Genomic DNA, 27,928 nt, shown 5'->3' with positions numbered 1-27,928 from the left:
TTCCAGTGGGTCGTCCCGGCCCCGTCACGGGCGGTACCATACCGCTGTTTCCATACAGCATACCGACTACAGATGGATGTATCTAGTAGTAGTTGTTCAAGGTGTGCAATTAATTGTAGATCGTTTGCATTAAACCCGACAGGGTTACGTCCGGTTACCCCGAGCCTCATCATGCCCTGCCGGTGTCAACGACCCGGCCGAGCCTGGCTCGCCGGGCTACTTGCATAGAAGACCCCGTTTTTCCCACTCGCTCCGCGCAACGCCTTGCCTGAGAATCCAGCTAGTAAAACTTTGCAAGTCAGAGACAGAAAACACAAACCCTCCGCGGCTTAATGTACAGGAATCATTCGTGGTTTATGCCAAATGAGAATAGTCCGCACGCCGTTCGCCTGCTCAAATCATAAACACTTCTCGTGACACTGTACCCCCTATAAGGCGCAAATCGCAATGCCGCTATCGTCAACATTGATCGCCCCGTCTTTGCGGTCGATCATATCCCAATCGATGTCCTCCCACGAATCATTCAGCAGAACCCCATCATCCAGTCGACCCGGAAAGCTGATCCAATCCGCGGGGAGCCAGCTGTCTTCAACCAAGTCTTTCTTGCTGGCCAAGTCATCTGTCTTGGGAAGCTCACTATCTTTCGGGGTCTGGGTAATGAGGCCCGTCTCGACGGAATCTGGCGTGTCCTTTGCTTGCGTGTTGGTGAACATCTCCGGATTCAAGAATTCGTCCATAGGACCGAATCCCAGGCCGCCGTCGTCGGCAAACTCCATGAATGTGTCCTGTATCGCATCAAGGGAGACCGTACTGCTTGCCCACAGATCCTGGGGCGCCGCATCCACCGCGGGTCCCTGCTCGGCTGGTTTTGTCGGCTCTTTCTTGCCGTCCTTGCTGGCCGTTGGTTTGAGGGGAGACGAGATGGGGCCCTTAGCCGTAGACGTTCGAGGGGTTAATTGCTGGTTCGACGCCGGGGAACCAGGCTTCGGGCCTAATTGGCTGGGAGCCCGCCCCATAGGAGTACCACTAGGGGGCAGTGGAGTGGCCGCCTCAAGTTTGACTTCATTCTTTGACGGAGACGAGATCGGACCGGGTTTACCGGTAACCTGTGGGGTATTCTTCAAGCCCTGCAGTCCACCCTTATCTTCTTCCTTCACGAGGCTGTTCCGGAAACTTTCCAAGGCAAATTCTAACGGGTTCTCAATCAGCTCCTCGGTCCTGTGGGCTTCTTCGGTGTGCTTCTCCAATGCGATCTGAGTCGCGAAGCCTTGCAAGTGATTCTGACATTCCGGGACACTGCATTTGAAAGCACCACCCAAGGCCGCGCCAGTCGACCTTGAGTCGGCCTGCTTGATTGCCTGCGGCTTGGAAGCCGGTGTGCCCGGAGCCGGTGTAGCACCAGCATGAGACTGCTTCCGTTTCTTGGGAGGGGGTAGTTTCAGTTGCTCCGGGGGGATGCTGCCCGGACCATAAGCATGAGGGACACCCTGGGGAGAGGGTGCTCCGAACGGTGCTTGCGGGATGGCAGAAGCGCCCGAAACAGTCTGGCTGGAGGCTCTGCGGGCCCGTTGAAGTGCTTCCTCCTGCTGTTGCAGTTGTTGCAGGTTGCTCGCGTTCAGGGCGGGCATGTTTGATTGGCTGGGCTGTGCGGGTGCTCCTTGGGAGACGCCGGGTCGTTGGCCCGGTACCTGGTTTTGCTGTTGATTGACGCGCGCGATCATATGGTGGAACAGCTTCTTTATATAATTAGTTGTGCCCGAGAGATAATCTGGCGTAAGGGTAATTTGATCATTTAGAGTCCAATTAGGTCCAGCTTTGAATTGCCTCATTAGGTGGATCCGCTGTACTGCAGTCAGTATTGAACCTTTGAACGAGCATCGATGCAGCGAAAAAAAACTCAAAAACTTACCATTCCAAGCAGACTGCGCACATTTTTGTCTTGGCCCGGAATCTTTGCGATGAATTGGACAAGCGCGTCCATTCTACCTAGGTAATCTGTGATATCCCGGAGTTGCTGGGACATGGTTGCCTTCTGCTCTGGCGTAATGGCGACCGGCTCGATTGGAGGCAAGTTTCTCGATATCTCATTGTACATTTGCCGGAACCTTTCGGGCAGATTATTCCATGCTTCTTCCGCGGACGCTCTGCTGATGGAACCGCGGCTCTGGAGCTGCTGCCTGCGCAGGTGCATCTCAAATTGTGCGCGTTGCTGGGGATTCATAGCAGCCAGTTGCTCACGAGTGAAGGGAATACTTGGCCTGGCCTGTGTAGAAGTTGACCCTGTTTGAGGAGCTGCAGGCGGGGCTGGCTTCTGTGCGGGTATTGTCTGAGGTTCGGTGGGCTCGTCATGTTGCACCTTCCTCTTCAGTGCCTGTTTTGCAACGGGTCCTTTCGCGTTCTTCCCAACCGATGCAGGCGGAGCTTGAGTGTTTCCCGTCAAGCTTTGCTGGGCCTGCTGTGCTGTTTGTTGGGAAGGCTGCGACTCCGGTTTAGCTTGGGGGAGAGTAGGTGGCACAGTAACCGGGGGTTGCGGTACCGACTGGCTTTGTTGAGCCTGCTGGGCTAGAGCCTGTGCCGCTCGGTTCTGGGCCGCCTGGATCTGCTTCTGCCTGCTTTTGTGCAATAAGTCTCGGAGCTGATCGTCGCTCAGGCCTTGTACCTGATTGCCAAGTCGTTGGCGGGCTAATTGAATATCCTGCGCACTTATGGGACGTATGACCGGCATGTTCATTGGCATCTGTTGCTGAACAGCTTGAAGCTGTGGATTCATCAAGGGCTGCGGCTGCCCCTGGAACTGCATTGGCATCCAGGGATGCTGTCCAGCCTGCTCGGGGTTGCGAACGTTTTCTTTTGATTGAGCGAGAATCTGTGCGAGATGAAGTTTCTGCAGCCCCATCAGCTTAGAGATATCTACGCCTCCCAGAAGCTGCGGGTTTGTAATCGCCAATTGTTTCAGTTGACCCCAGGTTTTGATGTGCTTTGGTACAGCTGAGGAGATGCTCGGATTATTGTGCAAGATTGCTGGAGGGAAATGCAATCGATCCATTTCTTTCACCTGCTCGGAGGACATTTCCATCCCTCCGCTATGCTGACGAAGAAGCTGAAGTTTGTAGAGTTCCTGCTGGCGCTGTTGTTGCTGCTGTTGCTGGCGCTGTTGAACAGACATCTGTCCGGGCAACATCTGGTTAGGCGGTTGGGCACCGCCCATGTTCGCCAGCTGCTGTTGCAGATTCAGAGAAGCCCGCAGGTTCTGACCATTTCCCATCTGACCGTTCATCATTTGGCCATTGACCATCTGCTGGCCTTGGCTGGACTGGGGCGGATTTTGTTGCATAGGCATTTGTTGTTGCGAGGCATTTGCCCTATTTAAAGCGTTGTTGTTCGCCAACGCACGACGCTGTTGATTCATGAGAAACATGGTCAACTGCTCATTTGTCATTCCGTTGAGCTGCTCCTGGACTGCGGGAGGGAGGTTGGGAGGAATCTGAGGTCTTTGCATAGACGGCTGTCCATTCATGGACTGAACGTTGGAAGGCTGCTGTCCCATGCCTGGCGGTCGGGATGGTGGCCGGACTTGACCCGCCATCTGTGCCGGAGACATCTGCCCTGGGGCCATTGGTCGATTCAACACGGTTATGCCCGGACTTTGCTGGGACATTTGATGCTGCATTCGGGCGCCCGGTTGGTTTTGGTGGGACATGGCGAATTGGACTTTCGCCGCTGCTTGCACCCGTGCTTGGTCTTGGGCCGACTGAGATTGTGCCTGGGGTTGTGCTGGAAATTGAGATGCTTGCTGCGATCTATCCTGCTGCATAGGCTGTGCACTCTGTACATGTTGCTGGGCTATGAACTGAGGGCTTATACCAGAGCCGTTTATATTTGCTTGGGCGCCCTGGCCAAGCTGCTGGCCAACCTGGAACATATTTTGTGGCGTGGTGAAGGGTGGTTGGTTCATTTGCGAGGAACTAGCAGGCACCACAAGCTGCCCTGCTTCCTGAGAGCGCAACCCATCGGCTTGCTGCCCCTGAATGTTCTCAACATTGCCAATAAAGGACGATGGGTCCAGGTTTTGCTGGTTTCCCATCGAAAACGAGTTGCGCTGCAGGTTTATCATATTCTGGAACATTTGTCGTTGTGTGTTCAGCATGGGGTCGCCTAGCATGGCACTGTTAGGGTCAACCCCGGCACTTGGCTGGCGAGGTAGATCGTTCCGGTTCCGCTTGTACCTCTTCAACTGAGTAAGAGCCTGAGAGCGAAAGAAATAGGTGATCGGGTCCATATTCTTTCTCTGCAAGTACCCTCGCTGCTCTGGTGTCATGTTCTGCAAATTCATCTTAATCTTCTCTAGATCCTCTGGAGAGGTTTTCGAGATGATTTGACTCGCTATGCGACAGACTTGATCGTACTCTTGGGGTGAAAGGGTATTCAAGTCGTCCGAAAGCGCTGCTCCGCCACCTGTTCTTTGTTGCGGGCGTTGTTGTTGTTGTTGTTGTTGTTGTTGTTGCTGCTGCTGTTGTTGGAGGATGTTCTGATGCTGCTGTTGCGGTTGTGGGCGTTGTTGCATAGCAGCTTGTTGATTCAGTTCGCCCATGCTTATCGACATTGGTTGCTGTCCGGGCATTGGTGACGCTTGCACGGGGCGATTCATTTGGGGAGGAAATGGCGACTGTCCCACTCCGGGCATTCCCGCTGCCGGCCCTTGGGGCATCATTCCACCTTGCATCACGGCTGCCTGCCTCGCACGAGTATCCCGGATATGAAGGAGCTTATCGTTGCATTCCCTTTCGTAATCGGCCTGAGCGACACCGTAGTTAGACCAGCACAACGCAAAGAGAGCCATCGGCACGTACCTTCTGGCTAGCATCTTTAAACGCCTTCTGTTCAAAAGTCAAAGCAGCATGCGCAGCATTCTGCATGTCGATCCGGGGTTGAATTAGACGGAGGGAGGTGATCCTAGGAGGGGGCATGGGTTAGCGCAAGGATCAAAGTTATTGTAATTTGAATTTCGGTTGGCGGAAGCGAGAGCCGTGCAATAGTGACGTACGGTTAGGGGCTGGAAGGGGTGCGCATAGCGAGAACTTACATTTGATACACCTTGAGGGCTCGCTCCCTGACAGGGACATCCGCTCGCCAACCCGAATACTGACCCTGTGCCTGCAGCGCCTGGGCGACTTGACTGAGGATTATCTGATTGTTTTCCGCCTTTTGCGGGAGCTGCATCTGGCCATGCGGCTTGACTCCGCCATTCATGCCCCCGCCAACATTGGTGAAGTTTGCCGGATTCATGTCAACAACCCCCCTCAATGGGGATCGAGGAGTAGTCCGCGCAAGCTTCGTTGGGTGTCAGCATTCGCCGGCGTCAATGCCAAGCGTCACTGTTTTGCGATAGAAAGTTGTTTGAATTCAAGCAGACGGGCGCTCTCCCAGCAGCGTGGTCGGTGCTAGTGTTATGTGGGATGGCCGGGCGGTGGGGCCTGGGGCAAAAGAAGGAGATAGATAATGATGCAGGGAGTCTCGCAGGTGGATCGCGTTTGAGACTTGAGCTGGCTGGTAGCGGAGTCGGCTTCGCTGTAAATCCAAGTAGGTGTTTGAAACGAAGGAAGACGAGCAATAGGGAACTAGCACGGGACGGCAGTAGAACACGGGGGACCAACGCAGCAGGGAAACAAGGCGTTCGGGCACCAGTGTTCAGTCAAAGCGGTTTCGTTGGCAGATGCCCGGGGAGTGTGGCTTGGGGAGGGTGGGTGGGTGTAAGACTAAGCAGGATTGAGCCGGCGGGTGCTGGATCAGTGACAGGGATGTTGCAGTTGCACTGGGCCAGTAGGTGCAGAGCCGTTCGAATCGACGATAATGGAGCTTCCCGGGCCCCAAGAGTTGGAAGGCGGATGGAGTAGGTGACAGGACGGAGGAAATGACAAGCGACCTCGGGGATCCTAGGGGAGAAAAAAAAGGAACAAGTCAGGAGGATGGTCTGAAGGGAGTAATATTAAATTACGATAGAAAAGCAAGCAGGAGCCAAGCATCCAACAAGCAGTGGTTCCCAGTGATTTGGTTTGGCAGTGAATGCAGAAGTGCGCAAAAAGCCGAACGGTCGGAAGAGGAGGGCGCTAGAGTCGAGAAGGGGATCATCATACCTGAGTTTACAGTAAGACAGGTAACCCGATAACAGCTGCACGGTGGCGTGTTCGACAAGCGTGTCAGCTGGAGGGGGAGGATTGGAAGAAGCAGGTAGGGGAAAGGGAAACGGGCAGCCAAAGAAGAAGAAGAAGAAGAGGAGGAAGAATAAGAAGAATGTGAAATGAGAGCCGGTGGTCAATGGAGAAAGGAAATCGCAAGAGGAATCAGTCAGAGGACCCAAGTCGTAAAGAGAGGGCTCGAAAGGCGGAGGGTCGCGAAACCAGGAATTAGACTAAGCAGGGAGGAAAAGCCGGACTATGAAGAAGAAGGTAAATTGGGTGGTAAAAAAAGAAATGAAAGGAAGGTAATCTAAAAGCAGCAGATAATGGCCGCAACAAATCCCAATATATGGGTAACAAAGGGGAGGGGGGTGGTGAGGAGGGCGATTGAAGGTGGGAGGAGGAGGGCCAGGCAAGAGAAGATGAAGATCCCGCTTGAAGGGGAGCGAGCGAAAGAGAGAGAGGGAGGGAGAGGGAGGGAGACGATGGGAGGTGGAAGTGGTGGCAGTGGTGGTGGTGGTGAGTGGTGGTAACGGTAAGGTAAGAATGGATGGATGCGCTGCTCTGGTGGTGGTCGAGCTGGAGGTGGTGCCGTGGTGGTGGTGGCCTAAGGCGCGAGTTTGGGTTAGTGTGGCCGGTGGGAACAGACTAACAGGTACTAGACTTCACAGGCCCTTCTTGGGGATCTGCCCGTTGGTGGTGGTCGTCAGTCGGGCAAGGTTAGGGAAACTTAATTAGTCCCTCCACTAGCCCCAAGTGGGCAACTACCTACTTGCCGTAGGCCCAGAGTGGGCTGCCTGCTAGGTACACTTGCCGTCGGTAGGTCCCAGGTTAAATCGATGTGGATGGGGATGAAGATTATCATCATCACCATTCATCGCCTTCTCATAGGTTTGAAAAAAATCTCGGGTCGTGGGAATGACGGCTGCCGCTGGAGAGACACTGCAGCCCATCTTGTCCCTCCCCCCTGGGTACCCCGTCAATGCCCTCCATTCATGACTGACTCGGACGGACTGACTGACTGACTGACTGACTACTACAACGACTAACCAACTAGTACCGTAATGACCTGGTCCGGGTGACTGGCTGAAAGGGACGCAAGGTCTGTCAGGCCAAGAACTGTTGGTTTCGCAGACCTTCCGGATCGAATTAATGCTTCGTGCTTTTCTTTCTTTTCTCGTCTTTTCTTTTTCCTCTTCCAATGGTCGCCAGGGTCGATACCCACGGACTACCTACTTCCATCCTACTGGCAGTCCTCGGGTCCCCAGGTCCACCAATATGCGCCGGGAGAGCTCTCTCGTCGCAATGCCTCTGGCTTGGATTGGTATGTCCTCAGAAGTGAGCGAAATACTTACCGAGTCGGAGAAGTAGCACACCAGATGGGCTCCCGTCTCTATAGTGCTACTCCTACGGAAGCGGCTGCCTGGTTCCATCCATCTTTCCTACCGCTACTCAGTCGGACTTTCTAGAGGTGCGTGTACTCCCTGCCCCACTGTCAACCCTCTGGTTCCGCGGGACGATAGCCTACCCAGGGACTAGTAGATAATCCGTCCTAATATTATAGAGGGGTGGGCTGAAGGACTGCGATGGTGTTTCTCAGGCACCAACTAGAAAGTTGCTATGCTGAAGTCCATTTTCGCGGGAGATCAATACAATGACACATGGATAGAGAGACTGCATCGGCCAGAATCGAGTACTTTTTAAAATAGATGAATGTTGGGTGATGAGTGTATTTCTGAGGTATTCCGTACTGGATCTTACGTTCTGATTGTTGCTTTCCGGTCTATCCACTGCTAGCTCAATAATGACGGTCTCCGCCTTGCAGACATCGCACCTAAGTAGATAGTGTCCGTCGGCGGGAGACCAAAGGAACAGTAGTCAGGTCCGATGCGCGAATAGAAGCCATGGCCATCTGCCAGTCGGCCGTACCACCAAGGTCGCGGGTGTCAATGCTGCCTCCCCTTCCGATCCTTTGCATTCAGTTTACGATCCAGCCACCTCCATCCATCTCTGCCATGGTTTGTTCCACCGCACACTCCGTATCCGCGACCCGTTTCCACACATGAGGACCGCTGGATGCTGAAATCACCATCTTCCATAAGCCCGGGCGTGCTTCGATTTTAATTTTGCCTGCGGGTGTACGGAGTCAAGTCCCATGGACAAAGTTCGGGTGGCGGGTATGGAGGTAAGGCGTGCCTTTAAGCTCCAGGCGAGAGGAACAATGTTGGGAAGGAAAACCAGCGGCTGAAACACGCGGTGCCTCAAGCCTCCAAGGGCTCGGTGGATTTTGCGCAGAGAACTTTCAGAGATCATACCTGGGCCCTTGACAAGAAGCAATCCGAAGAAGGACCACAAGAATCATCATAGGTAAGATCAATAAAATCCATCCTCGTAGATCGCAGGCACGGTGATCCGTACCTAGTGTCGAATCCGGGAAAAAGGCAGAGCCAAGTGGAACCTGACTAAAAGGCTACCTAACTCGCCCGCTGTTGCTTCTTTTAGCAGCGGGACACGTCAGGTGATGGCACGTGACACGGGTGCTGTCGTCACCGGATGGATGCGCTTTGATTAGCATCGGCCAACAACGACGAGGTGTGGGAAATGAGATGATCCATAAAACAGGCCTCGTTTCCATAGCCATCCCGATCAAATTCGTCCCGGCTGTCCTGTCCCTTTTTTTGCGTCCTTTCCGAACTCGAACCTTCTTGCATGCTCCTGCGACCCCTCGATCCTTGGGTCGATAGTCCCTCTTTTAGTTGACCTACGATGATTATTGATTGACTGGTCCAATCGATCAAGACCCTGGATTATTTCCCCGTACTGGCCTCGTCCGCCCGCCGTATGTCAAACACGGCCCCCCCATAATCGCCATGATTTCCACGTCGCCTGTGCCCGTCGGGTCCAGCATCTTCTTTACCTTGGCTCTGCTCTCGATCTCTGTCCTGGTGTTGCTGCTTCTGCGACGCTTTCTTACGCTCCGCGCTACTCCGGCTTACCTTGCCATTCCCGTCTTCCTTGCGCTCGCGCTTCCGGCCAGTGTCGTACTTTTGGTCCCTATCGACTTAGCATCCAGCTCGCGTGATGGGGGAGGACCCACGGCCATCTGGCTGCCCGACCGTCTCATTCTGGTCTCCTGGCGCATTGCCTACTGGCTTATCTTTGTGCTAACATGGTAGGTGATGTGTAGCGCTACTGGGCCGGTCGCGGCTGTTAGGTCTACTGGATACTGATTTCCCTCGCATCGCTATAGGGCCATCCTTCCCTTACTTGGAGAATACATTGATTCGGGCTACCGTGACCCGAAGGGTCGCATTCAATACTCCATCCGTTCAAATGCGCGATACCAACTGATTGTTTTATGCTGTGCGACGGTCGGACTAATCTACATTTCGATCCAAAATGGCTTCGAGTTCACCTCCATCAAGACGCTCGTGATGGCTCTTGCATATGTCTGGGGTCTCGTCCTAGCCATCTACCTCATGGGTCACGGATTGGTGTCCATTCCCCGCACTCTCTTCCGTAACGCCAACGTCAGTGGTCGACTGCGGAGGATCCAATCTCATGCCCCGAAGCTGCATGATCGCTTGATGGATGCGATCAATGATCTCGAAAGTTTGGAATCACAAGTCGCCCAACTTCAGCGCCGTAAGACGGGCACCGCTCGTGATTTTCAGGAGTGGATTGAAGAGTTGGCAGAGACGGCGAACCCGCCTGAGTTGCGTTCGGGATTCTTGGAACAGGCGGATGGACCCGGCACGGTCCCTGCCGTTATCACGGAGCGCTACCTCGCGGATTTGACCCGACGCCTTCAGCGCGCTCGACACCAAAAGGCTCGCTTCGTTGACGAGTGGGACCGCTTGGTCCTATCTGCCGCCGACATGCAAGCCATTATTAACTCATCCGCATCGACCAAGCTTGAGTTCATCCATTCGCCCCACCGATCAACTTGGGTCCCGAGTGTGAACCTGCTGAGCCCCTATATGCGATACCATCTCTATGTGCACGTTATTCCGAATGTGCGACTCGGGCTGGGGGCGATTTTCTCGGTGGCATCTGTCTGCATCGTCTGGTCGGAGTTGGTCAAATCCTTGGCGCCTCGGCTGTCCGTGGTGACACTTTCCGTGGTGTCCTACCACAAGGATCCGGCGCCGGTCGGATTTGGGCGACAATTGGTTGCCTCTGCTTGGCTGCTGTACATGTGCTCGGCGGCATTGGTGGGTGTCAACGACGCCAAAGTGTGGGGCAACCGTGCCTTGGTCCGCCGGAACACGTACGGGGAGAGCGCGTGCTGGTACGCGGGGCTAGTGGCCAGACTGACCGTGCCCATCGCATACAATTTTCTGACCTTCCTGCCCGCTAGCGTCCGCCAGAGCACCACCTTCTACAATTTTCTGGGCCGGTTTATTGACCTGACCCCTCTGGGGAAGGGCTTCGATTACTTCTTTCCGGTTTTCATTCTGCTGCCCATCGGCGCCACGCTTTTCAATCTCTACGGTCGAATTCAGAACATCTGCAGCTGGGGGTTGATCGAAGAAGACGACGATGACCTGGAAAATAACCCCGGCGGCTACGGGCTAGGCGGGTGGCGAGAGGGCCGTGATCTTATCGATCGGGAACTCAACGGCCTCGGCTCGCTGGGACTTTCCGCCCGTGGCAGTCGGTCGCCTCGCCCGGCCAGTCGCATCGACGAGGACACGCCTGCCTATTCGTCTTCTCGGACTGCACTGCTGGAAAATACTCGGACCCCTCGGGCCTCCAGGGGGACGGCTGCTACCACCCCTCTGATGGAGGACGAGGATGATGATGATAACTTTTTTCAGTCGTTTGCCCACCGAGTGAGGAACACATTTGAGACTGCCAGCAAGCCCCAGTGGCTGCAGGGCGACTCGTTCCGGCTCCCCCGATGGATGGGAAGCGAGGGGAATGAGGGCAACAGCGGTCTTGCAAGGTGGTTTGGTGGTCGGCCAGCGCCTGGTGGGGTCAGACTGTGAACCGACAGTGGGTAGTGTAACCTATACTTGCTGCATTGCGAAGGCGTTGCTGGTAGATCATCTTGGTTAGTAATATTGTATAGATGTACATAGTAAGCTATCAATGAATTGCTCTTATGGGCTGTAAAGGGTACTCTACGTTGCGTCGTAGCCAGGCCTCTTCTTCTACCTATTCATACTATCATTTACCCAATCAGAGCATCGACTACCACAAACACATTACCGTAGGTACAGCCCCAGTCTATACCTTGGTCTCATAGGAACCCAACCGATGCGGGGAACCCAGAACCCACAACGTACCGTATCTCTACCTACCTACCCACCAGCCCAATGCTACGTCGATCACACTGCAGACGTACATTACCATGTCCAGCATCCAGCAGGTACCACCACCTGCTGATGTATGCATATGCATATCAGATAGGCCAGGGGTTGCTGTCAAGTGTCTTCCGGCCAAGAAGGATAAGCTTGTGACCATCATCATACCCCTCTTCCACCATATCAATAACACATGTTGCTTATCCCATGGAGACGGAGACTGGTGATTAGATCATGTCTACTATATAAGGTTGAAATCCACCGGGGCTTGAAGTTCCTCTGTATGTATGACAGAGGCTTGATGCCACGCGACTGAGAGGGAGGTTAGTGTAGGTGGCTATTCGTTCCTACCAGGTTGCAAGGCAGCGATCGATCCGGGGGGGCGATTTTATCCGTGTACTATGTTATTGGTAGAGCTCATGTGGTTTGCTCGGCGTGGCTCCTTGGCTCCTCGTGTTCGTCGGTGCTGGGATTGTAAGCACGCTTGTGTTGTCGATCTATTTTACTTTCGGTATCGCTTGGGAGTATACTGCTAGACTGCTAGATGTCTTTCTTTATCAGAGGGAGGGGAACAAACAGGACTCCACTTATCTATGGTCAGGCGTCAGGATTCGTCGAGAAAAAGAAACCCAAGCTGACGTGCACACGGCACTGTACCCTGTGCATGCCACGTGTGGTCGATCAGATGGGATGCTTTGCTTGGGATTGTGCGACAACCTATGGAAGAGCATACTGTAGGGTTTGTAAGCAGATGAGTATGTCTTGCCTGCGGTGTTTGGGTTGGTGGATTTCTTTCATCAGTTCGGAAGTAATATACTATTGGGTATGGAACTGGGTTCCTGTGAAATCCAATGACTTCCTTTCTGCTTTAGGCCTAACTTGGCGCCGCTATACACTCGCTCAGCAGTTTGGAGTGGGATTAGAAAGAAATATTAAATAAAGTGACGGAAGATGCAACTTTCAAGCAATTGAATAATGAGGTCATCTGACAGGGAGGTGAATTTATGTCTTGCTACTGGTTCATCTTTTGATCAAGTTCACCGCCTAAGATTGGGTTCACCGCCTCATGGATGACTTCTCCCTAAGGCGGTAAACTTGAGGCTCACCGCTCAATAACATCTCTGACATGGAAAGCAGTATATTCCTCTGTCATTTCGATACCTTCACTAACAGCCACATATGCGTTCCAGGTGATGAGATCATTGATGCAATTACCCACCTAAATACTTTGTATCAGATATAGAGTAAGGAAAGTAGTGACGTCACGCACAAGTTCAATTGTGTCTCTGCGCATGCATGCTTCAAAGGGACACTCCCATGATAAAGACCAACACCCCCCAGACCCCTCCGGAGAAGGGGATAAGAAGCCCCAGTCAGCTTCAATCACATATATCGGTGCATTTTAGTGCACGATTACTTCTGCTTTGGAGGCAAGCAGCACGATGCTGAATAGACGGTCCTGTGCAACCTCATCGGGCAGAAACTCTTACAACTGCGAAGCGGTGTTTCCAGTAATCCACTGGCGATCGCAGTCATTGGATAACGAGGTGCGGAACCAGGCCACAATCTTTCAGTACTAACAAAACTTTGACCATTTTTATATGTGTCAATCATATATGGAAGAATCTCTCTCCAGCCATGGTGCGGCATATTCTCGACATAGCTGTACGGAGCTCGACCCGTTGAGAAGGCGCCGTAGGAGCTATTGTCGAGTGGACCAATATCATGAGACTCATCATAGTCATTCCAGCTAATGATCTCAACGACATCGATAGTGTGTAAGGTCCTAAAACTGACTTTACTCGACAGCATCCTACTGGTTTTCAGCATCATCTCATTCCTACCCCAGCTGCAACTCCTCTGGTGAGGAAGAATAGCTCGGGCCTTTCACTTTACTATCTATCCTTCAATTTGATCTGTGCGACCGAGCAGTTTTTCTGTTTTCCTGTATAACAACACCCCGGATGGAGATCCCCACGAACGACAGGATGTTCGCCTTGCTGAGTGGTGTCCATTTCATGTAACTAAATCCGTCCACGACACTCCTTGGACTTGGCTCAGTGTTCTGTCAGGCAGCAAAGCTCCGGAAAGGTCAGCCGCCCCAGCGAGCATTGAGTCTATTAGGACTCGCGGCACAAGCGGGAGTGTTTTCAGCTCTGGCAATCACTTGGCCCTTGCGGGTGACATATCTCGGATCTAGCTGGAATATCTATGCATCATGGTTTACGCTCTACAACTGGTACGTCTTTGTCGGTTGGCCGGCTGATGACAATGGGTCTTTGCTTTAGTCCAGGCAGCTCTGCTGTAGCTGGCATGGAAAAACCAGCATCGCCAGTCGACTATAGTCGATGAGAACGAGCCGCTACTTACGGGAGTGATAACATCTAAGTGCGCCTGAATAATTTTCTTTAAGTACACCCTGTCAAGGATCAATCAGGATGACCTCCAAACTTCCCAGCCTCGGTCCACAACTGTAAATTCCACCAGGTTCGAAGGTGGTATCACAACCTCAGGCCGTCCGTCGTTGTTGGGCGGATGAATTATCGCCCCCCCCAGACCAGTTACTGTTATGCTTGTGTCCTTATAATCCTCCTTTGTTCCCCAATTCCACCAGGTCAGCTTACATCCCGTAAACCGGTATCGAATAACCTCTCCTTCAAGGGCATCATCGGGTAGATACTTCTCACAGGCGAGCCCCCACACTTCAGACCATGTCTGATAGGGCCTCAGAGTTATAAACGCGGCGCTCGTCCCCACCTTGCACTGGATCTCGTCTTCTGGAAACGCAGGATACCCAAGCGCAGCGGTGCTGAGCCAGGAATCCCATTCCCCAGTATTATGGTCACGCCGGTAGGCGGAAAATACCCCCCAGGCATCCAAATCGCTTATTGAGAACGTGATCGATCGCGGGGATTCCCCTCCCGACACTCCATAATATGTAAGCTTCAAGGTCAAGGGCAAGTCTTCCAGCACCTTCCATGTTGCTGGCACATCCAGCTCGAGGCGGAGAATCGGAGTGCCTGGAGTACCGTAACGCTCCTGCATCAGTTGTGGTCAGCATTTTCCCATTAGTAGCTAGATAAGCGGCGGGTTTGGTGTTAAAAAGGTGAACAAGAAAAGACTCACACACTACTGGCACCTGAATCAAAGATCGGGGGACTCCAGGGTCGAGGTAGCGGCAGCGACGGTATATGGCCTTCCACCAAGCTGAAAACACACCGGGCACCCCCTGGAAGAACAATTGGGGTGGATTTAGGGATCAGCTCCGGGAGGGCAGACCCCTCCTTTCCTCCTTTGCTCGTGCCCCAGTCCCAGAAATGCACCTCGCCTCCCGACTAAAACAGCACATACGTGCCCCTTTCACCTTATTCCAGCTCGCGGGACAAGTTCTTACCCAGACTGATGTCCCACGACACTGAATCATTTTCCGCACTCAGGGACCATAGGTGAAGTTGATCCGAACGCTAACATGGCTTGTACCGGTCCTTGAAAGGTTCTCGCTCCCAAAGTCGCTTGGCAGTTACGGTGAAGAAATTCCACGTTAAGTTCTGGGTATAGATGTTTCGCGGCCCACTGAGAGTTACCTCCAAAGCCGGAGTGTTTGGGCTATATTTGTAGCCGCCATGTCAGCATCTATCTGCAGTCCGCCATATCCACCGTGGGGATTCTCGTACTGTCGGTTTTCATCAGAGAACCTCAAATTAGGTACAAAGGAACTATCCTTTTTTTCTTCTACCTTGTTTTTCCCCTTCTTTGGTGTAGGCTAGTAAACGTGAAGGGGAATCTAAACCGATTTTTTGAAGGGGAATTGAAGGTGGAGTTTACAATGATATCAAGACAATTTGTACATTCAGGCTAGAGAAAATAGACCGACCCCTGATTGTTCTACCCCCCTCCTTTTGTTCCTTACGCGGAAATATAATTACACGAACAAGGGCAGATTCATTTTAGGGGGCAGTCAGTGAGCCTCACTTCTGTCCCGTTCCGTCCCATTCCGCCCGGTAACTCCTCCGGGCTATCTATCTACTGTTGCTTGATGGATTTACCCCTCTTGGCGCTTGCTCAGGCCACAATCCCAAGCGAGTCAACAGCCCCACCAAGTGAAGAAACTTGTGCTTAGCATTCGAACACCAGGGTCAGGCCTCGCCCAACCCATTTCTCAGCGGGTTTTGGGTCGATGGCCTAAACCCGCGGGTTGGGTATATGTAAGGACGGAGGATGATCTGACAGATTTCTAGTCTATAGATATAGTTATGTAGGGCTCGCCATTGGCGGGTGGATGTGGGGTGGTCGGAAGTCCGATCAAGATGTCCGATGTCTACGTACCCACCATGCATATACGAACCAATACCACCTCCGGATGTTTGATAGACACACATACGGATATCAATACTCCCCCAAAACATAACTATGACTTCATTTCATCTTTCCCCAGATGGCATTCCCCATGACTGGCCCAAATCCAGCTAGTATTAGTATAAAGGGATTCCCACCCAAAAATAATAACAAGGTCTTCTGCAAGACTCGGAAACGCATTGGCTAAGGGTTGGGTTGGCACACGTCCGGAATCCCCGTGGCCAGAACAACAGCCTCTTAACAAAGTATACAGGCACTGGTACCGTCCCTAGCAGCACAGGTCGATGAACAGAGCCAAAATAAAATATCATGGGTATCCCAGCCAACGTTTGATATCATTCCACAGCCCTCCCTCCCTCGGAAGCTGTGAGCCCTGAGCACAGAGTTCCGTCCGCTCCCAGAACCTCTGCTCATCAAGCACGGCCTCACCCCATGCCATGGTCCACTCTTCACGGGGTAGGTAAGGTGACGAATCAAAGACCAGTCTCCAGGCGTACGGATGAGCCCAGCCGGGAATTCCAGTCCGCTGCGTTTCCCATTGCGTGAAGAATCGACCATGCTCGAGTCGAATCTTGGAAGTCTTTGCCCGGAATGCATGTTCCGTCAGAGCAACCTCGTTTAGTTTGATCAACTTGGAATCGGATTCATAAAAATCGGAGGGCCGTCGCGTGGTGTACGTGATTTCGATTTCAAATTCGATGCATTGCATGCATCGGCCCGCAAGAAAGGAAATCAGACAGAGAACTGATGGTAAGAAAACGATATTAGTCCATACACACAACACGTATTGATTGTCTTTCTAAGATCATCACAATACAGCTAATATGTAACTGTAAGATGACATCCGCTCCATAGTAGTGGTTTATGGCTGTGCAAGCTTATGTATCAGCAGAAGGAGAACATGGATTGTGACACATGCTCGTTTTCCTGCCGGCAGAATATCTGGCGTATGCATGGCCTAGTATTCTGCCGGCACAATCCGGTATTCGAGAAGCAGCCCTTACAGCCTCCTAGTGAGTGTTACATGATGACCATTGGCGCTGGCGACGAGTAAGTACTAGATTCCTATTCTTGATCGAGTCAACGCCGTGAAGACGGTTGTATAAGCGACTGCGTTTTCGAAGCGAACTGTCGATCGGTTAGGGAACGCTTTGAAAGGCTGGTGTCAAAAGCAACCAACCCTTTCAAAAGCAAATTGAGTAGCTCATTTCCTTCCCGACTGTAGGGCGAAAGCTTTGCGACTCAAGTTATGTTGTTTTGTAGATTTCTGACGGAATTTAGCCGCTTACTCGTGAGCTTTCGCTCTGGTCATAGGCCCGATTAGTTCCAATTTCTCCACCAGTTTGACGGAGAAACTTATAGTCGGGTGTCTTGGCCGACCATGCTTTTCCTTGTAAGCCTCGCAGTCCACATGGTGCTCGTATTCTGTTCGTCCCGTGAGGGGAAGAAAAAGCAAGGCACAGGCACAAGCAGCCTTGTCTGGAGAAGAGGGTGTCTGCCTTGACCAATATCGGTAGCAGTGCAGACGAGCAGTAGTATTCCGTAGGCTGTATCTAGGCTGTAGGCTGTAGGCTGAAGTCGCGCAACTCGGATCCTTCACCGCGACGGCAAAAAACCCACTCCGCCTTATCTGCCTGTTCGAGCTAAAGTGGCCAGCTTCCATGACCTCAACAACCCTCGTCATTCCCCTCATTGCCTCGTGCTTGGCCATCAATCCATGAGCCAGCTGCTCTCCCACGTTTCTCTGTCCTCCCTGGGCGAGACGTGCGCTTCCTACTTAGACCACGTCGCTACCAATCTTCCCCCGTCCCTGCACACCTTCCATCACCAACTCGTCACCACTCTTTCGTCCACCAAAGCCTCGTCTGCCCTGCGCCTGCTCCCTTGGCCCGAGTTGGTCGCGGACCACGCCGAAAGCGCTTACATCACCCCGGTCGCTTACACCCTTGTCGCCTGCACAGTTGTGCTTCTCGCCATGTCGTGGCGCACCCCGTTCGCCAACTTCTGGCGCCGCGGCTCCCCCAGTTATACCAACGTTGACAATCCTCCTCAAGTCAGCGATAGTGACTTCAGTTATATTACGCACGATGATATTGTCGATGCGCCCGCTCCCGGGTACCGGAACCAGTACGCCGGGGAGGATAGCGAGCCCGACACCCTTATATTGAAGCACCGCAAGGAAAAGTACGAGCTGCACTTTCCTGCCTACGCTATCAATGACGGAGCCCTTAGTGTGGGTCAGCTGAGACAGCAGGCCGCGAAAGCGACGCGCACGCCTGACCCGAACCGGGTGAAACTGCTCTACAAGGGGAAGCTGCTGGACAACGACGCGCTGCCGTGTCGGTCGGAGGGGCTGAAACAGCAATCGGAGGTGCTCTGCGTGGTGTCGGGCGTCGAGCCCGGTGAGAGCTCGCCCAGCGAAACTTCCGAGGCTGAGGCGGAGAGAAACGCCGAGTCAGCCCGTCAGGAGGAGTCGCGTCGCAAGCGGTCGGGCAAGGCCAAGAAGCGCCACGGCAAGAATAAGAAGAAGGGGAAACAGGCCGATGGTGCTGGCACTCTTGCACCGCCAGCCGAACCTTCGCGGCCGTCCTCCGCTGCCGGTGGATCCGGCATGCCCTCTCCTGCGCCCAGTCTCAATGCTTTCCGCACGCCGCTTGAGCAGGTGGATGGCCTACTGTCGTATCTGCGTCGGGAGTTGCTGCCGCTATGCGAAGAGTATATCGCGAACACCCCGACGGATGAAAAGTCGCGCACTTTTGAGTACAAGAAGTTGAGCGAGACGATCCTGGCGCAGGTCATTCTGAAGGCGGACGGCATTGAGGTGTCGGCCCAGGAAGGTGCTCGTGAGGCGCGCAAGGCTCTCATCAGAGAGGCGCAGAATGCACTCGACAGCCTGGACAAGGTGAATAAGAATTGAGGCTGCACCTTGTCTATGTACATGATTTCGAAAGATATATGGAAAGATTATGATAATAATATAAGACGAAATAGAGAATCAATTACTTCGTTGCTTTGCTTAGTCCGATAATTTTCTGTCTCGAAACGTACTGTATCTAAGGTTTGTGACTCAGGGATTACATGGTGACGGCGTCGGGCGAGATTGAGGACACTGGATAGGGTCCTTGCAGATTAATGTTGAGGTGGTGCATGCAATCCATGTCTCCCATAAGCACTCCACGTGCTGTAGTTCATTGCGGTGAGAGAGGATACTCTCCGAGCCAATGCCAGTGCCAGCGCTTCAACCAAGGATGACCCGGTTCAGGGACCATCAAGGTTGCGGATGACCTTGGAAGGACGAACCTTGGCGATACGAGCCTGTCCGCACCGGTTTGTTCTGCTTGCTGTCGTCATGACCGGTCAATTGAAGTTGTTTGTCTGTATTAGAGATACCGGTATCGTCCGGTCATGACGAGGCAAGGGTTGTATAGACCGAGCCATGGAAATAATGACCTTCACAACCGCTATGTAATTATCTCCACGCCTGCATGGGTATGGTCATGGTTCCTTCTTTCAACTATAAATGGTAGGGTCGGCAGATCCTCCGGTAATGCATCGCCCAACGATATACAAATTAAGGTAGTCCCAACTACTTAATACCTAGTGGGACATATGCTGTTGAGATCTACCGGTGTCTAAGCTAGGCGAATTGCGACTAGCTGCCTCGCTTACAGGCAAAGGAAGGATACGTATCACAGTCGAATCTAGATGAGATGTGACTCGAGTCCCTAGGTCACCCCTTAGCCTCGGTTGGCCGTTACGCCGTCACCGCGGACGCGATGTCATATCGGACCGATCGACTGAGGCGGCAAGTCGAGGGTCCAGGCAAACAGGCAGACTAAATTCCAATCCAGGGGCAACGCGTCGAGAGGCTTAATGGAAATGAAATCAAATCAAATGAGATGAAATGAATGTGAGGGTTCAGCTGCAAGCCTGGAAGACCAGAATTGGGCCGCACATGGGCGTTGACGACAGGCAGTTAGAACGACCGATCGACAACCGACATCTTTTTTTTTCCTTCTGGTCCCCTTCCTTGTCGGCGTTGGGGGGGCTGATTGGCCCGACGAGTTCTAGGCTGTCTGATAGTCGGCGGCGGACTAAGCCGCTCGGGGCGTAGCTTGAATGCCCCCGTGTCTCTCTCACTTGGGCTCTCTTTCAGTTGTCTCGCCGTCTTGTCCTTGTCCTTCTCCCTCTTCCCTCCTCTTCCTCCTGCTCCATCTTTTCTAGACCGCTCGTATTCTTCCATTCCCCTCTTCTTCTTCCTCTGCTTCTCGTTGGATCGGACCCTTGACGGTGGACTCGACCTCTCCTCTTCCTCTATTGAGACTCTAATTTGTCCCCTCCTCCCAAGTGTCAGTCAGTCCTGGCGCCACGGTCCAGCCACATCTTTGCACCACTCCTTTTCCTTGGTCTTCCCCTCTTCTCTCCTCCTCCGCCTCCTCTCCAGTGGTTCAACTTCACCGTCTACCCCTCGTCGGGTTCCTCCCCTCCCTACTCGATCGATTCATATTAACTCCCCTAATAATCCCCCTCCCATCCTATTCCATTTTCTTCCCCTCCCCGACGGTTCTTATTCCCGGACCCCGACAATTCTCGCCCGGCTGCCAGGCACCATCCGCCTATAATATTGCCTGGCCCGGAGATACGTCCACGGTACCGATCCCGCCGGTCCCTGACTTCCACCTCGTCCACCCCGGCTACATCACGCTGCAATTTTAAGGCTCCGGAATCTCCACTCGCTTGCTGTTTACGATTTCCTTCTTTCGGATCGCCTCTCGTGTTCCGCCCCCTTTCTTGCCGACTCGTGAACTCCGAGGCATATTCCCCAACCACCCGCCCCTCACATCGTACATACAGTTGTTGGCTTAGGGGTATCTACTCGAGCGTCGAGACGACGGCCCAGCGCGGTTGGTGATTCTGGTCTGTGCGCTACTGGGATGGCCTGATCGGGGAAGAAGACGGGAAAAATTCACCTAGTGACAGACTCTCTTTAATTATCCTGCCACCACGACCGCCACACCCACGGGTTCCAGCTGGCCTGGCCTTGTCTGATTCTTAATATTGCTGTTGGAATGGCGGGGACCGCTACCGCGACTTATACTACAGATGTTTGGACGTCACCCAGTGTAGACGGGAGTCAGTGGGAGTATGCTGTCCCGCTCCGACAGGATGTAAGTACCTGCATTTGGCCTTGCACTGCATCAGGCAGTTTCGCTGATTTTGGCTGGTAGAGTACCGTCCGTCGCTCCAAGTCACGATCGTCCCGCGAATCTCACGCCAGGTCCAAGGAGCGTAACTCCAAAGGCGGCTCTCGCAGTTCATCCTTGTCGCGGCACGCCTATGCTCACGAGCATTACTCCCGAGGCCGTCGAGAGGTTAGCCACAGTCGACGGGGAAGTGAAGCGGAAAGCTCGCGGTCGATCTACGGACACGATATCGGCAGTCCCAGGGCCAATGTGAAAGACTCGGCGGATGCACTTTATCGGATGGGATCAGTGCGACAGGGTGAGCGGAACGATGGCATTGGGTTGTACCTGAACGAGTTCGACCAAGACAATTGGATTCACCGCGACAAGCTGGCCAAGATTGAGAGTGAGGAGCTGCAACAGGCTGCCATTCTCCTACAACGTCGGGCGGGAGCCGAAGGCAACAAGACGAATCGCGCCAAGACTCACGACTCGTATGGGACTCCCGTGGGCAGCCCGCCGACCGAACTGGAACCCTGGCCTAGTTTGCGTGACGAGTCCCGTTCCCCGACATTTTCGGAGGGCGAACGCGACCAATGGGATCCTCGACGACCGGAAGAAATTGCGGCGGATAAGACGGACGACGGAGCGTCAGGCTTCTACCACAACCCGGGACTGCGCAAGAGCTCCTCACGGATCCCCATCCCCACCACCAGCCCGGCGCCGGTTGCAGCCGGACATGCCGGGCGGGATGTTTCAAAGCAGCGCACACGGGCCATGACGAACGGCGAAGACGAGATTCTGTCCTTTGGAATGCCCCGTCGGGCGAGTGAGCCAATGTCGGTGGACTCTGCCAGCAATATCACCCCGGCGGGAAGCCGACCTGGCAGCCGCGGGAACGCCCTGCAGAATGCGGCGGGCAAGAAGACTACGGCCAAGGGCGCCACAAATCGCAAGACGTCGGCTCCGCCGGCGACACGGAAGGCAACTCCCAGAAGCCGGGTGCCGTCGAGCACGCAGCGGGCTGGCAAAAGCGACAGCCGTCCGATCAACCGGCCGGAAGGTGACCCGCCGTGGCTGGCGACGATGTATAAGCCGGATCCTCGTCTCCCGCCGGACCAGCAGATTCTGCCTACTCATGCACGACGGATGCAGCAGGAGCAGTGGGTCAAGGAGGGCAAGACGCCTACCACGTATGATCGCGAGTTTGCGCCTCTAGCCATCGGACATGACGGACCGATTCCGATGGAGAAGCTGGCGCCGAAAGAAGAGCTGGAGCCCGCGCAGACGGAGACGGAGAAGGAGAAGGAGAAGGAGAAGGAGAAGGAGAAGGAGAAGGAGAAAGAGGAGCCGACATCACAGAAGAGCCCCAGCTTGAAGAAGAGTCCGAGCCTGCAGGCGCCCAAGGGAACGGAGCCGGGGCGACCGAATTCGAGCACGGGGTACAGCACGATGCCGCGGGTGCAAGAGCCCCCGATGGCGGCGTTGCAGCCCAAATGGAGCCCGCCAGTGGTGACGGCGCAGGAGCCGCCGCCGAAGGAAAAGGGGTGCGGGTGTTGCATAGTGATGTGAGGTTAGTATTGGCACCGTCGTTAAGATACCTATTTCCTGCATTGTGTTTGTTTTTGAGCGTTGGGTGGGTGGTGTTGATCTGTCTAGGATTTTAATAGCCATTTCACCGTTCATTCATTACCTTTTGATCTGTCTGCTGTTAATCCTGATATTGATCTGATCTGATCTGATTCTGATTTGATTCTGATTCCTTGATATTCTTGATTCTGTTCAGAGCCTGCATTGAGCGGTCATTACGACATCACGCGTCTTTCCTTGCATCAGCTTTTCTTTGTGGTAGTAATAGACATTGATTGACTACATTTCAATATACACGAAAGATGTAAAGATTTAGTAATAAGTACCCTTCTAGAACCACCCATCCGCAGTATCCAGCGGAGTCTAGTCCAACATGGACAGGTATGATGCCATCTGACTAATCACCCACTAGCGGCACTTGCGTAATTCCAACCCTCCATTCACCATCCACCCCATCCCTCCTCATCCCATCATCTCCAGCAAATCAGCAATATACCGACCGAACGCGTCTTATAAACCCCTCTACCCCGCCCCCTCACCCTCCTCTCTTTTCAATTCCACGAGCGACTCCGGTCCCAACCGCCCACCATTTCCTCCATCTTCGCCCGTCTATTCGGCTCTTTTGCCGCCCCGTCCACTGCCACCATGTCCGCCGCAAAGACTAAGGCCCAGACTTTGATTAATGAGAATGGCGTTGGTAGGTCCATCCCCTTCTTCTGAGGAGTCGCTTTCATGTGCTGGTATGTATAATAAGATATGTGCTAATGTGATGTGAATTATGAATAGTCGTCTTCTCCAAATCCTACTGCCCCTACTGCACCGCTAGCAAGGAGCTCCTGAATAGCCTCGGCGCGAAGTATGTCACGCTTGAGTTGGATCAGATTTGTACGTCTTCCCCTCCCCATACCCTACCCTTCACACCCGTCCCGTACCCTCCTATCCTATCTTCATACCCTATCCATCTACATATCCCACACTAGTATGATAAACCCATACTAATATTTACTGTACAGCCGACGGCAGCGCCATCCAATCCGCCCTCGAGGAAATCTCCAACCAGCGCACCGTTCCCAACATCTTCATTAAGCAGCAGCACATTGGTGGAAACTCGGACCTGCAGAGCCGCAAGGGCGAGTTGAAGGGTTTGTTGACTGAGGCGGGGGCTTTGTAGATGCTTCCCTGTTTTGTTAGAGTTGGTAGGAGGTAATGAATGCATAGATTATGAGTGATATGGAGTACTTTGTAGGCTTGTAGGGGTTGGGATGAGTGGGATGATGGTATATTCGTATCGTACACTGATTATACATGGACTACACGAGTCAATCTAGAGGATGAGGAAGAGAAGAGGAGAGGGGGCTATACAGTCCCAACCGGCCGTTCCACAACCCCCATGATCCCATCCACCACACTCCGTCTCGCCCCCTCACTCGAGACATTCTTCCCCGCCAGGTAATTCATCCACACCAACCGACTGATCCTCTCATCCGTCACTCGGCCCATATACCTGCCCGGTCCCTTCTCTCCCCACACCAACACATCCAATTGACCCTTCCTCCCCCTCGCCAACACCAACGTCTGTCCCTTGGGCACATTCTTCTGTCCCGCCCCACTAAACAACCCCTTAAACTCCCCCATAGCCTTCCCAAACCCCTCACCCTCAAACTCCCCTCCAGAAGTCGGGTTATACTTCTTCGCCCGTCCCGTAATCCCCCTCACCCACCCATCCCTCAAATGCAAGAAATCCGTATTCCGTGTCGGCACGATCCGAAACGCCGTCCGCAGTCCTCCCTCCTTCAAAATCCCCTCCCACGCCTCATCCCCCCGCTCCGCCTGATCCAGCAATAACTCCCGCAACCGGTCCCGCTCCATCGACACCAGCGATGTCGCGGCCGCAGCCCCAACTTCGTTCGCGATCACTTTCTCCCCGCCGTCTTCCACATGAGGCGGATGCACCGCCGTCCGCACCAGTCGCGATTGCAGTTCCGCCAGATCGGATTTCGCGACATACATGCCTACCACGTAGACTTGGAAATTGAGGAAGGAGACGGTGCGGATGCCGAGGCCGAGGAGTTGGTATTCTTCTCCTTCTTCCTCTGCAGCATCCTTCTTGACAAGAGGGATTTCTTCTCCCGATTGCACAGGGGTATCATCACTCTCAATCCACCGCGGAAGTCTCATCACCGTCGGAAAATACGGAACTGAACTCGTCCCTGTCTCCACCTTCTCCCCTTCCCCATCTTCGCCATGGATGATCGTTAATGTAGGATTCCCTGGGAATCCCACCGGGCCGTCGAGTTTCATTGCCCCATTCCCTTCTCCATCCTGCTTATTCTCATTTCCGGTCTCCGTGGTGGTGGTGGTAGTGGTCTGCTCCAATCCAAACACATCCGCTTTAATCACGGCGTACATGCCCACCGCGCAGAGGATGATTCCGCTGGTCGAGATGTAGATGGAGCGTTTTGTGCGCGCGAGGTCTTGGTCTCGGCTGCGGGGGGAGGGGGTGGTGCGGAGGGGGTTTTTGGGGTTGGTGGTTGTGCTGGTGTTGCGGATGGTTCGGGGAGTGCTGGGGATGCGGGATTGGCGGAGACATTGTGTGCGGGCGCGGGCGGCGGCGCGGAGTTGGAGTTGGAGGGGGGGTATTGGGGGCATTTTGATTCAATTGGTGGGTGGTGGTGATGGTTCGGGTGGGTTGGATGGAGGTAGGTTGTAGGTAGGAGGTAGAGGTGATGGATGTGTGGAGATGGAGATGGGGATGGAGTGATGATGACGGCACGTGATTATGAGTGCCCTGATTGGGTGGTTTCGTGTGTATCATTCCCCGGGTACGGAGTATACATTTTCACAAGGTTGGGTAGAGGGGAAATAAATCAATATGTACTATGTATGCTAATGCACCACTACTTTGTAAGTCCCTCCCCCACTGACTCCCACCGTGGCCATCTGGTTGGCATACTGTACTCCATGGGTAATCTCCGTCCCGTCGATCTGGATAGTCGGTTTCGCGGCGCTGATGTACGGCAGAGTGAGATTCCCCTTGGTTCCCTGTGGGACGGTAAAGTCGAGAGTATATCCATTAGATGTCCGTGACCACCCCGCCTGGAACGTCCCGAGCGACGTCGTGAATCCACCCTCGGCCGACTCTAGATCGACAAACTGCGGGGCGATGCGCCAGGTCGCTCCCAGTGGAGAGGTGACGGTGATCCCGACGATGTAGTTCGTCAATGCGGACGTCGGCCCGGACGACCATCCGTGCGAGTGCGATACGTACGCTGTATCATCGTAGTACCCTCTATCCCAGCGGTACCCGAACGTGCCGTTTTGCAGGTATCCCTCGATGACGGTGCTCTGTGTGCCGTTCGGGTTGTGGTAGTACCAGCCCCAGCTACGTCGGATTAATTCCAGAGCGCGCGCGGGCTGGCCTACCGTGAGGTGACCCTGGATTTCGAATGAGGAGATGAACGGGGAGATGTTCTCCGGTAGTTCCGGGGCTACAGCTCCAATTGGGGTCCAGTTGTCGGTCAACCGCTCGGAAATGCTAGCGGCCCGGTCGTCGTCCACTACTCCGAATAGCAGGGCCATGCTGTTGGCGTCCTGGGGGTGGAGCGTCGTGTCGGTGGCGTTGTCTTTGAAGGCACCGTATGCTTCATCCCAGCAGTATTCGTTGATGGCTTCACGCAGCTTCGCGGCCCGGCTGGTCCATGTGTCGGATAGGCCGCTTGTATCTCCGACCCAGGTGGCGAGATCGGCGCCAGTATTGAGAGTGTGATACAGGCTGGCAGGGTTAGTCAATTCCACTAGTTACGTGACGGGTGGTGACTTACATCATCTGTGCCTCGGAATTGTTGTATCCCTGCTGCCACCGGGCCCAGTCGCGCGTGCCCGTGACGTCCAGCAGGCCGCTAGGATAGGTCACCTTGCCGTAGATGTAGTCCATGGCCCGCTGGTATCCGTCCCAATTTCTCTCGAGGAAGTCGCTGTCGTTGGTGAAGAGCATGTAGTTGTATGTCCCGACCATGGTCCACATGTGGTATGTGTCCGAGTCCTTCTGGCTCAGCGGGGGGCCAGACTCGTCAAAGGCACCGGTGGAATTGTTCTAGTGACATTAGTGTCTGGGTCAAGAGCGGGGTCGGGCTGCATACCTGTGTATCGTACATGATCTGCAACGCATTCTTCACACTCTCCAAGTTCCCCAGACTCACAAATGCCGAGGGAACGGCAATTCCCATGTCGCCTGGCCACACCGCGCGGTCACGCTTGGCACCGTCGACAATGATCGTATCGCCGTATCCCAGCGTGGCATTGTTCGCCCAGCCTTCAGCAAGCGCTGGGATCTGACGTCCCGTGTTTGTCGGAACCTCGTTCGTCTGCAGCGTATAGGCGCCGGTGTACCAGATCTTGTTCAGCAGGTCGTCATTCGAGTGAAAGTACCCTTGGTAGGCCTTCAAATTGGACCAGGTAGGCTGGAAGCCAATCTCCAGGCTCACGTCTTCAATGTGAGCGGAGACGTTGCCGCTGGTGATCAGGAAAAGAGTCAAGTAGCGGAAGCCACCACGCAGATACTTGTCCGGCATGACATAGTAATGGCTTCCGGCCTCAGTGAAGTTGCCGTAGAGAGCGCCATCAGGGCCTTTGAAGCCACCGTTGGACGAGTCCGACCACTCGCCAATCCAGTTCTTCGCCTCGGTGAAAGCCACCCCCAGTGCACCGCTACCCGTGGAGGTGTAATTCACGGAGACGATGCCGCCAACCTCTCTTCCAAAGTCATAGACCACCAAAGAACCATTTCCACGCAGCGTAAACGGGGCATAGTCTGCCGTGTGGCTTGGCTGCGTGATGAGGAAGAGGTTCTCCGGATTCACCGTTCGCGATGACGGCGCGAAGATGTTTTTCTCCCACGGTCCAGGAAAGGCAGTGTCGGTCGGGCCGGAACAAGTGGTGTCACGCCAACAGCTCTGTGCCACTGAAAAAGGAAGCAGAGCGAGCACGCCCGACAAAAAGTTGGACCAGCGCATTTTGTCGTCGATAACCTGTCCGCAGGCACCAAAGCCGATGACAAGAATGCAGACCCAAGATCATTCTGGTGCACAGGACCATATAAACGTGCTCGAAAAAATGTTCCTCCGGACAATTACCCCGAAGGTAAAGAGGGGTCGCTAGCTCTCGAGTCATACAATTTCTCGCAATGCTTGTCTGATGGCGTGGATCGATTGGCTCGAAGGTCTGGGGAATTAAGCAGGGCCGCCTCTCGGCTGAATGGCGACACGGTCCATCGGATATAAGCGAAGGCAAGCTTTCTGACTCGTCCAGGGGCACG

General features: G+C 53.9%; 8 protein-coding genes across 8 annotated transcripts; 3 read left to right on the top strand and 5 right to left on the bottom strand.

The window, feature by feature from the left end:
- Positions 1-328: 328 nt before the first annotated feature.
- On the bottom strand, positions 329-5,744 carry BO80DRAFT_142991 (uncharacterized protein). Its single transcript, XM_025713709.1, has 4 exons — positions 5,084-5,744; positions 4,851-4,953; positions 1,910-4,795; positions 329-1,841 (listed from the first exon to the last, which is right to left on the bottom strand). Exons 1-4 carry the CDS (start codon positions 5,284-5,286, stop codon positions 429-431), a joined length of 4,605 nt encoding a protein of 1,534 aa, XP_025573345.1. The 5' UTR covers positions 5,287-5,744; the 3' UTR covers positions 329-428.
- A 3,019-nt stretch (positions 5,745-8,763) lies between these two features.
- On the top strand, positions 8,764-11,297 carry BO80DRAFT_466469 (LMBR1 domain-containing protein). Its single transcript, XM_025722788.1, has 2 exons — positions 8,764-9,348; positions 9,427-11,297. The coding sequence occupies exons 1-2, from the start codon at positions 9,047-9,049 to the stop codon at positions 11,165-11,167; spliced, it is 2,043 nt and encodes a 680-aa protein (XP_025573344.1). The 5' UTR covers positions 8,764-9,046; the 3' UTR covers positions 11,168-11,297.
- Positions 11,298-13,918: 2,621 nt separating this feature from the next.
- On the bottom strand, positions 13,919-14,909 carry BO80DRAFT_446847 (uncharacterized protein; the record flags this gene model as incomplete). The annotated part of the gene is made up of 3 exons (XM_025721572.1): positions 13,919-14,524; positions 14,614-14,820; positions 14,880-14,909. The coding sequence occupies 3 exons, from the start codon at positions 14,907-14,909 to the stop codon at positions 13,919-13,921; spliced, it is 843 nt and encodes a 280-aa protein (XP_025573343.1).
- Positions 14,910-16,148: 1,239 nt separating this feature from the next.
- On the bottom strand, positions 16,149-16,550 carry BO80DRAFT_446846 (uncharacterized protein; the record flags this gene model as incomplete). The annotated part of the gene is made up of 1 exon (XM_025721571.1): positions 16,149-16,550. The coding sequence occupies one exon, from the start codon at positions 16,548-16,550 to the stop codon at positions 16,149-16,151; it is 402 nt and encodes a 133-aa protein (XP_025573342.1).
- A 933-nt stretch (positions 16,551-17,483) lies between these two features.
- On the top strand, positions 17,484-18,851 carry BO80DRAFT_426824 (BAG family molecular chaperone regulator). The gene has a single exon (XM_025719867.1). The coding sequence runs from the start codon at positions 17,559-17,561 to the stop codon at positions 18,756-18,758; it is 1,200 nt and encodes a 399-aa protein (XP_025573341.1). The 5' UTR covers positions 17,484-17,558; the 3' UTR covers positions 18,759-18,851.
- Positions 18,852-20,497: 1,646 nt separating this feature from the next.
- On the top strand, positions 20,498-22,882 carry BO80DRAFT_142904 (uncharacterized protein). The gene is made up of 3 exons (XM_025713708.1): positions 20,498-21,009; positions 21,070-22,597; positions 22,811-22,882. Exons 1-2 carry the CDS (start codon positions 20,911-20,913, stop codon positions 22,594-22,596), a joined length of 1,626 nt encoding a protein of 541 aa, XP_025573340.1. The 5' UTR covers positions 20,498-20,910; the 3' UTR covers position 22,597; positions 22,811-22,882.
- Positions 22,883-23,859: 977 nt separating this feature from the next.
- Positions 23,860-25,322, bottom strand: BO80DRAFT_426820 (chalcone isomerase domain-containing protein). Its single transcript, XM_025719866.1, has one exon. The coding sequence runs from the start codon at positions 25,261-25,263 to the stop codon at positions 23,971-23,973; it is 1,293 nt and encodes a 430-aa protein (XP_025573339.1). The 5' UTR covers positions 25,264-25,322; the 3' UTR covers positions 23,860-23,970.
- A 178-nt stretch (positions 25,323-25,500) lies between these two features.
- Positions 25,501-27,626, bottom strand: BO80DRAFT_436404 (putative alpha-L-rhamnosidase B; the record flags this gene model as incomplete). The annotated part of the gene is made up of 3 exons (XM_025720951.1): positions 25,501-26,386; positions 26,436-26,707; positions 26,754-27,626. 3 exons carry the CDS (start codon positions 27,624-27,626, stop codon positions 25,501-25,503), a joined length of 2,031 nt encoding a protein of 676 aa, XP_025573338.1.
- Between the last annotated feature and the right edge of the window lie 302 nt (positions 27,627-27,928).

The sequence above is a fragment of the Aspergillus ibericus genome, assembly GCF_003184845.1.
Source record: "Aspergillus ibericus CBS 121593 unplaced genomic scaffold BO80scaffold_31, whole genome shotgun sequence".
Taxonomy (NCBI): Eukaryota; Fungi; Ascomycota; class Eurotiomycetes; order Eurotiales; family Aspergillaceae; genus Aspergillus; species Aspergillus ibericus.
The sequence above is the reverse complement of the archived record's forward strand: the minus strand, read 5'-3'. Positions and strand labels throughout refer to the sequence as shown.